This window comes from Pseudorasbora parva, chromosome 4, assembly GCF_024679245.1.
Source record: "Pseudorasbora parva isolate DD20220531a chromosome 4, ASM2467924v1, whole genome shotgun sequence".
Taxonomy (NCBI): domain Eukaryota; kingdom Metazoa; phylum Chordata; class Actinopteri; order Cypriniformes; family Gobionidae; genus Pseudorasbora; species Pseudorasbora parva.
Genome location: NC_090175.1, coordinates 63,457 through 75,000, shown reverse-complemented (window position 1 = coordinate 75,000; position 11,544 = coordinate 63,457). Strand labels below are relative to the sequence as shown.

General features: G+C 44.7%; 1 protein-coding gene across 1 annotated transcript in view; it reads left to right on the top strand.

Annotated features, from left to right (window-relative positions):
* Positions 1-11,544, top strand: part of cdc37 (cell division cycle 37 homolog (S. cerevisiae)) — a 28,990-nt gene that overhangs the window by 16,370 nt on the left and 1,076 nt on the right. The window contains exons 6-7 of the mRNA XM_067440428.1: positions 9,132-9,314; positions 10,307-10,378. Coding sequence (XP_067296529.1) covers positions 9,132-9,314; positions 10,307-10,378 — 255 coding nt within the window. The remainder of the gene's footprint in view (positions 1-9,131; positions 9,315-10,306; positions 10,379-11,544) is intronic.

Sequence of the window (11,544 nt, the reverse complement as noted above, 5' to 3'; positions counted from 1 at the left end):
GTGTGAGTGAGTGTGTGAGTGAGTGTGTGAGTGAGTGTGTGAGTGAGTGTGTGAGTGAGTGTCTGAGAGAGTGTCTGAGAGAGTGTGTGTGAGTACATTAAGATAGTCAGGCATAACATTATGACCACCTTCCTAGCATTGTGTTCATCCTCCTTTTGCTGACCCGTCTCTGATGGACTCCTCTAAACCCCTGAAGGTGTGCTGTGGGATCTGGCACCAAGATGTTAGTGGCAGATCCTTTAAGTCCTGTAAGTTTTGAGGTGGATCGAACTTGTTTGTTCAGCTCATCCCACAGATGCTCGATTGGATTGAGATCTGGGGAATCTGGAGGCCGACTCGACGCCTCAAACTGGTTGTTGTGCTCCTCAAACCATTCCTGAAGCATTTGTGCTTTGTGTCAGGAGCATTATCCTGCTGGAAGAGCCACAGCCACCAGAATACCGTTTCCATCAAAGGCTGAACATGGTCTCAGCAATGCTTAGGTAGGTGGAGCGTGTCAAAGTAACATCCACATGGATGGAGGACCCAAGGTTTCCCAGCAGAACATTGGCCAAAGCATCACACTGCCTCCGCCGGCTCGCCTTCTTCCCATAGTGCATCCTGGGGCCATGTGTTCCCCAGGTAAGCCACACACACACACACACACACACACACACACACACACACGGCCATCCACGTGATGTAGAAGAACACGTGATTCCTCAGACCAGGCCACCTTCTTCCATTGCTCCGTGGTCCAGTTCTGATGCTCACGGGCCACTGTTGGTGATTTCGGCGGGGTCAGAGGTCACCCTGACTGGTCCATACGCCTCAAACTGAGCTGCTCTGTGTATTCTGACAGCTTTCTATCAGAACCAGCATTAACTTCTATGTTACTTAAGGGTATGTTATGGGTTGGGGTAGGTGTAGGCATTAAAGGGTTAGGGTGAAATGCTGTTTCCTGCACACTGAGCTTTCCACTGTTATAGACTTGGATCCCCATCCTAAACACAGACAGAGTTTCAGAAACTAATGTTGGACGTTTGATGGAGTATTTCTGTGTCAAAAATACTCCTTCCGGTTTCTCACAAGTTTCGGAGAGTTTTTTTCGAGTATGGGTCGGCTTGACGTTAATAGAGCGGAAGGTCCTTGTATGGGCCGTACGGGCTCTTCTCCCGGTAGGGTGCGCGCGCGTGACTAGAGCGAGAGAGGAAACGCACGCCCATACACACTCTCAGCTGCAGATCCAGTCGTCCGTGAACACTTCTGTCGTTATAGTCCGCGCCGCGCTCCACTTTATTCCTCTGGGTGACGTCGAGCGACTTCAGCACTTCAGCACAGCATTCTGGGAAGGCAGCGCTGCATTCTACCCGATTTGAACGCAGAAATGACGGGAAGCTTCACAACATCGCTTCAGTCACGTCGCAAAAGTGGATCTCCACGGTCACTGCTGTCAGGACTTCACCAAATCAGACCAAAGAAGTGTGTTTCTGCCGGAGCGGTCCCAGCGATAAAGCTTCGGTCCTGCTTTGGAAGCAGCCGGTGAGATAAACGGCTTCAGATGTCTGTGCTGTCGGCTATCGTCACGTGAGTAAACATCAGTAAACGACACGATCGCGTATAGGGTTGCCACCCGTCCCGTGAAATACGGAATCGTCCCGTATTTTCAGGAAAAATGTCACGTCCTGTATCAAAGCAATACGGGACGCGATTTGTCCCGTATTTTACATAGGTCCACCCGCATTGTGTGAAGACGCGTCCTATTCCGCCCCTAATTGGGTCGCTGCCGCCGTTGGTTTGTTTGATTGGTTCGTTTCAGGTTCACGGGCCGTGAATCACGGCCAATCAGAGTCAGAGGAGGAGGGGACCCCGCCTCGCCGGTGCTCTTCTATATGGGCAGAATCCATTTGAAACGATGGCGGAGGCAGGTCCAAATACCCTATATCAAAAACATTTTTTGATTGATAACGTTAGATTTCATATGCTGCCTATTAAGAAATAATGTTAATAATGTAGGCTACATTAATGATGTTATGGTAGGATTTGTTTATTAAGGTTAAGTTGTACAGTCAGACACAAGCATTACTTTAATAAGAGATAAGATATATTTAATACATATTTAATCAAAATAGGACCTTTTAGGAATAAAATAAACAACTATTTGTTATGCTTAAAAAAATTTAAATAATTGCATCATCCAATACTATAGAATTAACAATAGACTATATAAAAACGGAATATTAAATATATTTAATTAACTTACCAAAAATAAAAATGTTGTTAAGTGTTTTATTAAAATAAGAAATGATTGTGGATATTATCATTTACAGTTATTTAGGTGTGGTTTCACTGTTTGGATGGTGTTACTGCAAACGATGACAAATATTTTAATCAAAATCTTTGTTCACAACACTATAAAATGACTCGAGTTAATCTGCGATTTCTTCTCCTACTCCCTCTAGGTTACAGCAGCTGAGTCTGTTTTTTATTGTCATAGCTGTGTATTATACTGAGTGCATCTGTTCACACTGATTTCAATAGCAGATATCCTATTATAATGTCCATTGGTATCAATCTTAATCTACAGTCCCTGACAAAAGTCTTGTCGCTTGTGTACAAATTGACCTAAAGTGCCGCTGAAATATATTTCTAATCAAGATTTTTTTACAAGAAATGGCTAGTTTTAATCCCACCAGCTTTTGTGATAATGTTTCAGTGAAAAACTAAACTTTCAAAAAGTATTCTAATATTCACAGCTTGGTAAAGCCCATTGAGTCAATTTTTGCAAAGACATAAGTGTTGTCGCCTTGTCATATGAGCTTCCCCTGTGACTAATAATGGATCAATTAGGTCTCAAGTGTGTATAAAAAGAACCCCAGTACGCTAGACCTTCACATCAACTGCAACTAGACCTCTGCAAACATGCCTAAGATTCACCCTGAGACTAAAGTTTTGATTATCAAGAGGCTGAAGACCAGATCCACTGCTGATGTGGCAGACACCTTCAATGTGTCTCAGCATCAAGTACAGAGGATAAAAAACGATTTGAAGAGACTGGAGACGTTTTTGACAAGCCCAGGTCAGGCAGACCACGCAAGACAACTGCTCGAGTGGACCGTTTTTTGGCTCGAAAATCCAAGGCCAGCCCATTTTCCACTACAGCAGAGCTCCACGAGACCTGGTCACCTGAAGTCCCTGTGTCAACCAGAACAGTTTGTCGGAATCTGTCTCGAAATGGCCTCCATGGTCGAATCAGTGCCCAGAAGCCAGCACTAAACAAAAGACAATTGAAAAACCGTGTGGCATTTGCCAAGGCCCACAGCCTGCTAAAAGGATGGACGCTGGAAAAGTGGCAGAAGGTGGATTTTTCAGATGAATCTTCTGTTGAATTACACCACAGTCGCCGCAAATATTGCAGGAGACCTACTGGAGCCTGAATGGATCCGAGATTCACCCAGAAAACAGTGAAGTTTGGTGGCGGAAAAATCATGGTCTGGGGTTACATCCAGTATGGGGGTGTGGGAGAGATCTGCAGGGTGGAAGGCAACATCAATAGTCTAAAATACCAAGAAATCTTAGCTACCTCTTATTCCCAACCACAAAAGAGGCCAAATTCTGCAGCAGGACGGTGCTCCATCGCATACTTCCATCTCCACATCAAAGTTCCTCAAGGCGAAGAAGATCAAGATGCTCCAGGATTGGCCAGCCCAGTCACCAGACATGAACATCATTGAGCATATGTGGGGTAGGATGAAAGAGGACGCATGGAAGACGAAACCAAAGAATATTGATGAACTCTGGGAGGCATGCAAGACTGCTTTCTTAGCTATTCCTGATGACTTCATCAATAAATTGTATGAATCCTTGCCAAACCGCATGGATGCAGTCCTTCAAGCTCATGGAAGTCATACAAGATATTACATTTGGATCTCACAGACCCACAACTTAATTTGCTGACATATTTTTGTATTTGCAGTAAATTTGTTCAATTTCTGTATAGGCGACAAATCTTTTGTCTTGCCAAAATTTGACCTTTCCGTCTTGATTAAATGATAACTATTTTTTCTGTGAAAATTATTTATTTCAGTGCATTAAACATCATTTGGGAGGGTTTTAGCTTTTCATATGAGCTATTTCTAACACCAATTAATTAATTAAAAGTCAGGTTAATATCAGGTATTTCTAGAAAAAATAGATAAGCGACAAGACGTTTGTCAGGGACTTTATATATACAAATTATGAAAGCATGTTTTAAACTATGATATACCACCACTGCACTGGCACACCATCGGGACTGTGGTCATAGTGGCCCCGAGGGGTGTGGCCACCGCTGCGGCAGGCGTCCCTTATTTTTCTGTATTGAAGGTGGCAACCCTAATCGTGTATAACGTTAGTTAATTAATCAATGGAGCATGCGATCTATGGTGTGTGTTTAAATACATTTGTTTAGCTGACTATGTCAGTTTGTTTATTGTAATACCCCCCAAACATAAACCTAGGGGAGGTTCTCACAAAGTGTGCTTCTTCATTCAAATGCGCTAACGGTACTCCATTGTTTTTTTTTATACACTATCTGACGTGCAAAACCGTTCTGCTACTGCTAAGGTTTAGTCGCATACAATAGTCCATAAACCGAATCATGTCCTCATAAACTGCGAGTAAACACACACAAATGTTGACAGGCCACTAAATATAGTCCATACCACAGAGACGGACGTCCTGCTGCTGCTGTTTCTCCTGTTCAGTTTATTTTAGCCTCTGGATCTGAATCTGGATCATATCTGCATTAGCTGAATCTGAATCTAGATCATATCTGCATTAGCTGAATCTGAATCTAGATCATATCTGCATTAGCTGGATCTGAATCTAGATCATATCTGTATTAGCTGAATCTGAATCTAGATCATATCTGCATTAGCTGAATCTGAATCTAGATCATATCTGCATTAGCTGAATCTGAATCTAGATCATATCTGCATTAGCTGAATCTGAATCTAGATCATATCTGTATTAGCTGAATCTGAATCTAGATCATATCTGCATTAGCTGAATCTGAATCTAGATCATATCTGCATTAGCTGAATCTGAATCTAGATCATATCTGCATTAGCTGAATCTGAATCTAGATCATATCTGCATTAGCTGAATCTGATTCTAGATCATATTAGCTGAATCTGATTCTAGATCATATCTGCATTAGCTGAATCGGAATCTAGATCATATCTGCATTAGCTGAATCTGAATCTAGATCATATCTGCATTAGCTGAATCTGAATCTAGATCATATCTGCATTAGCTGAATCTAGATCATATCTGCATTAGCTGAATCTGAATCTAGATCATATCTGCATTATCTGAATCTGATTCTAGATCATATCTGCATTAGCTGAATCTGAATCTAGATCATATCTGCATTAGCTGAATCTGAATCTAGATCATATCTGCATTATCTGAATCTGATTCTAGATCATATCTGCATTAGCTGAATCTGAATCTAGATCATATTAGCTGAATCTGAATCTAGATCATATCTGCATTATCTGAATCTGATTCTAGATCATATCTGCATTAGCTGAATCTGAATCTAGATCATATCTGCATTATCTGAATCTGAATCTAGATCATATCTGCATTAGCTGAATCTGAATCTAGATCATATCTGCATTATCTGAATCTGATTCTAGATCATATCTGCATTAGCTGAATCTGAATCTAGATCATATCTGCATTATCTGAATCTGATTCTAGATCATATCTGCATTAGCTGAATCTGAATCTAGATCATATCTGCATTATCTGAATCTGAATCTAGATCATATTAGCTGAATCTGATTCTGGATCATATCTGTATTAGCTGAATCTGATTCTGGATCATTATCTGTATTAGCTGAATCTGATTCTGGATCATATCTGTATTAGCTGAATCTGATTCTGGATCATATCTGTATTAGCTGAATCTGAATCTAGATCATATCTGCATTATCTGAATCTGATTCTAGATCATATCTGTATTAGCTGAATCTGAATCTAGATCATATCTGCATTAGCTGAATCTGAATCTAGATCATATCTGCATTATCTGAATCTGATTCTAGATCATATCTGCATTAGCTGAATCTGAATCTAGATCATATTAGCTGAATCTGAATCTAGATCATATCTGCATTAGCTGAATCTGAATCTAGATCATATCTGCATTAGCTGAATCTGAATCTAGATCATATCTGTATTAGCTGAATCTGATTCTAGATCATATCTGCATTAGCTGAATCTGAATCTAGATCATATCTGTATTAGCTGAATCTGATTCTAGATCATATCTGCATTAGCTGAATCTGATTCTGGATCATATCTGTATTAGCTGAATCTGAATCTAGATCATATCTGCATTAGCTGAATCTGAATCTAGATCATATCTGCATTAGCTGAATCTGAATCTAGATCATATCTGTATTAGCTGAATCTGATTCTAGATCATATCTGCATTAGCTGAATCTGATTCTAGATCATATCTGCATTAGCTGAATCTGATTCTAGATCATATCTGCATTAGCTGAATCTGATTCTGGATCATATCTGTATTAGCTGAATCTGAATCTAGATCATATCTGCATTAGCTGAATCTGAATCTAGGTCATATCTGCATTATCTGAATCTGAATCTAGATCATATCTGTATTAGCTGAATCTGATTCTAGATCATATCTGTATTAGCTGAATCTGATTCTAGATCATATCTGCATTAGCTGAATCTAGGTCATATCTGCATTATCTGAATCTGAATCTAGATCATATCTGTATTAGCTGAATCTGATTCTAGATCATATCTGTATTAGCTGAATCTGATTCTAGATCATATCTGTATTAGCTGAATCTGAATCTGGATCATATCTGTATTAGCTGAATCTCGATCATATCTGTATTAGCTGAATCTGAATCTGGATCATATCTGTATTAGCTGAATCTGAATCTAGATCATATCTGTATTAGCTGAATCTGATTCTGGATCATATCTGTATTAGCTGAATCTGAATCTAGATCATATCTGTATTAGCTGAATCTGATTCTGGATCATATCTGTATTAGCTGAATCTGAATCTAGATCATATCTGTATTAGCTGAATCTGATTCTGGATCATATCTGTATTAGCTGAATCTGATTCTGGATCATATCTGTATTAGCTGAATCTGATTCTAGATCATATCTGTATTAGCTGAATCTGAATCTAGATCACATCTGTATTAGCTGAATCTGATTCTGGATCATATCTGCATTAGCTGAATCTGAATCTAGATCATATCTGCATTAGCTGAATCTAGATCATATCTGCATTAGCTGAATCTGAATCTAGATCATATCTGTATTAGCTGAATCTGATAGCCATGGTTTATTTAGGGTAGCGTTTTCTTCTCCACCCTTGACGATGTTAGCTTTCAGAAGCTCTCGTGCAGTAGTTCTTTAGCTCCGCCCACTCGATACGCCTCCAGGCGCTCGTTTTTTTCCGGAAAGACTCGGTACAGCCCATATTTCTTTTATAAATCTAATAAAACTAAAGACTTTTCAGAGAAATGAAGGATGCAATACTACTCTATAGTAGGGCTGCACGTTTTCAAGTTTTTCATTAACCGTTCACCGAGGCCCTTAGCGGTTAATACTCGGTTAACCATAGTGTGCGTCAGGGTTATTATTAGCTTATTAATTTGACGACCGCCATCTCCGTAGTGAACGCGCCTATAGAGAGAAATGCACATCATGGATTACACAATCAGAGAGTAGCCTATTTCTTTTCGTTTTAAATTGTTAAAAGATATTTCAAGTTTCTTAAGATCTATTTCATGTCTGTGAGGCGTACGCTGAGTTTCGTTAAATTAGGATGAGATGCGCTCCAGTTCACGAGCAATGAGAGTGGCCGCGAGGGCGCCGTCATGATTAGGGCATGTAACGTTAGTAAAATATGCAGCCGAGAACGATTCCCACAGACTCAGCGTTTGACTCGCGCGGCGGAGCCTCTCCCGGCAGAGAGTTCAAGCGTCTGTGGACTCGTCCCTTCAGCTCTGGCCATCGTGCTTTCAGTCCGCGATCAGCTTTTTTGTTTTCTTCATTACAGTTAAAGTAACGTCTGCTTTTCTCTAGTCATTCACAAGTTTCTCACTTCAAACTTTCTTTCTTCTGCTCCGTTATGCACAGCGCGTGCGGCTCGCGCTCTGCTTCTGCCCTAATGCGACTTTTAGTCCAGTGCGACGTATGTTATTTTCCTCTTCATGACGCATATTTTGACTGATGCGACTCATACTCCGGAGCAACTTATAGCCTGAAAAATGCGGTAAACACTGCATCGCAATACTTGCATTTTGCCCTGTCACTCTCATTTTTAAAGTGCTCCCACGCTCTTTGCCCGCTTAGAAAGCTGGTCATGACTTCTTCTTGTGGATACTACCCTAACCCTATGGATACTACAAATGTCTGGGAGCGCTCTGGCGGTCTATAGGGGTGCAAACATATATTACAACTAAATTCAAGGCACGTCATTGACGCCACTTAACCGAGCAAAATGTTTCACTCGGTTATGCAATTTTTAACGGTTAATCGGTCAATCGGTTAACCATGGACACCCCTACTCTATAGGTACTCAAGATTGATGTGAGATTGACTGAAACTGAGTGTCCCCCCCCCCCCCCCCCTTTAACGTCTGGAGCAGTTTGAGCTCCAGTAGCTGGTCTGTTTGATCGGACCCCACGGGCCAGCCTTCGCTCCCCACGGTCATCAATGAGCCTTGGCCGCCCATGACCCTGTGGCCGGTTCTCCACTGGTCCTTCCTTGGAGCACTTTTGATAGATACTGACCACTGCAGACCGGGAACAGCCCACAAGAGCTGCAGTTTTGGAGATGCTCTGACCCAGTCGTCTAGCCGTCACAATCTGGCCAAACTCGCTCAAATCCTTACGCTTGCCCATTTCTCCTGCTTCACACACATCAACTCTGAGGACCAAATGTTCACTTGCTGCCTAATATATCCCACCCACTAACAGGAGATAATGAGATCATCAGTGTTATTCACGGTCATAATGTTATGCCTGATTGGTGTGAAATAAAATGACTGGTCTCATTCGCACCGCTGCCCTCTATCAGTGTGTGTGTTGTGGTGTTTTCAGACTGCAGACCAGCAGTATCAGGACGCGTTTAACGACGAGCTGGAGTCATTTAAGGAGCGAGTGCGTGGCCGGGCTAAGATCCGCATCGAGAAGGCCATGAAGGAGTACGAGGAGGAGGAGCGGCAGAAACGCATGGGGCCCGGGGGCCTGGATCCAGCGGAGGTGTACGAGAGCCTGCCGGAGGTGAGACACACACACACACTCACACACACACACACTCACTCACCCCGGGGGCCTGGATCCAGCGGAGGTGTACGAGAGCCTGCCGGAGGTGAGACACACACACACACTCACACACACAAACTCACTCACCCCGGGGGCCTGGATCCAGCGGAGGTGTACAAGAGCCTGCCGGAGGTGAGACACACACAGACACACACACACACACACACACACAGACACAGACACAGACACAGACACACACTCACACTCACACTCACTCACCCACCCACCCACCCTGAGGGCCTGGATCCAGCGGAGGTGTACGAGAGCCTGCCGGAGGTGAGACACACACAGACACACACACACACACACACACACAGACACAGACACAGACACACACTCACACTCACACTCACACTCACTCACCCACCCACCCACCCTGGGGGCCTGGATCCAGCGGAGGTGTACGAGAGCCTGCCGGAGGTGGGACACACACAGACACAGACACAGACACAGACACACACTCACACTCACACTCACACTCACTCACCCACCCACCCACCCTGGGGGCCTGGATCCAGCGGAGGTGTACGAGAGCCTGCCGGAGGTGAGACACACACACACACTCACACACACAAACTCACTCACCCCGGGGGCCTGGATCCAGCGGAGGTGTACAAGAGCCTGCCGGAGGTGGGACACACACACACACACACCCCGGGGGCTTGTGATTGAAACCAATATTATTAATATTAATGTAAGCTTCACAGCATAGTGAGCGCTCCGAGCTAACTGTATCTCACAGAGCTTGCATGAAGTTACAACTTTATCTCGCGGCTAAACAATTTTACCTCTTACCGACCAAAGTCCAGAGTACTTCCAGACATGGCTTTAGATGTGTAGGGTTAAATCTCTTCCTCTGCTGCGGTCGAGTCGGGCTCTGCTATCATCAGCGCCAGTCGACCGCAGCCCTAAGCGCTTGCCATAGCAGTGATGTTTATTCTCCTCCACAGGAAATGCAGAAATGCTTTGATGAGAAAGACATTCAGATGCTTCAGGATGTCATCAGCAAGATGGACCCCACGGTCAGTGCCGCGGGGCTGTGGGCGGGGCCATGAGTGATGTGGGCGTGTCTGAGTTCTGTGGCCGTGTCTGAATGATGTGGGCGTGTCTGAATGATGTGGCCGTGTCTGAATGATGTGGGCGTGTCTGTGATGTGGGTGTGTCTGAGTGCTGTGGGCGTGGCTGCGAGTGATGTGGGTGTGTCTGAGTGCTGTGGGCGTGGCTGCGAGTGATGTGGGTGTGTCTGAGTGTGTATGAGTGCTGTGGGCGTGTGAGTGTGTATGAGTGCTGTGGGCGTGTCTGAGTGTGTCTGAATGCTGTGGGCGTGTCTGAGTGTGTCTGAATGCTGTGGGTGTGTCTGAGTGCTGTGGGCGTGTCTGAGTGTGTCTGAATGCTGTGGGTGTGTCTGAGTGCTGTGGGCGTGTCTGAGTGGGTCTGAATGCTGTGGGTGTGTCTTGAGTGCTGTGGTGTGTCTGAGTGTGTCTGAATGCTGTGGGCGTGTCTGAGTGCTGTGGGCGTGTCTGAGTGCTGTGGGCGTGTCTGAGTGCTGTGGGCGTGTCTGAGTGCTGTGGGCGTGTCTGAGTGCTGTGGGCGTGTCTGAGTGCTGTGGGCGTGTCTGATTGCTGTGGGCGTGTCTGAGTGCTGGGGGCGTGTCTGAGTGCTGTGGGCGTGTGTGAGTGCTGGGGGCGTGTCTGAATGTTGTGGGCGTGTCTGAGTGCTGTGGCGTGTCTGTGTCTGAATGCTGTGGGTGTGTCTGAGTGCTGTGGGCGTGTCTGTGATGTGGGTGTGTCTGAGTGCTGTGGGCGTGGCTGAGTGCTGTGGGTGTGGCTGAGTGATGTGGACGGGGCTGCGAGTGATGTGGGTGTGTCTGAGTGTGTATGAGTGCTGTGGGCGTGTGAGTGTGTATGAGTGCTGTGGGCGTGTCTGAGTGTGTCTGAATGCTGTGGGCGTGTCTGAGTGTGTCTGAATGCTGTGGGTGTGTCTGAGTGCTGTGGGCGTGTCTGAGTGGGTCTGAATGCTGTGGGTGTGTCTTGAGTGCTGTGGTGTGTCTGAGTGTGTCTGAGTGCTGTGGGCGTGTCTGAGTGCTGTGGGCGTGTCTGAGTGCTGTGGGCGTGTCTGAGTGCTGTGGGCGTGTCTGAGTGCTGTGGGCGTGTCTGAGTGCTGTGGGCGTGTCTGATTGCTGTGGGCG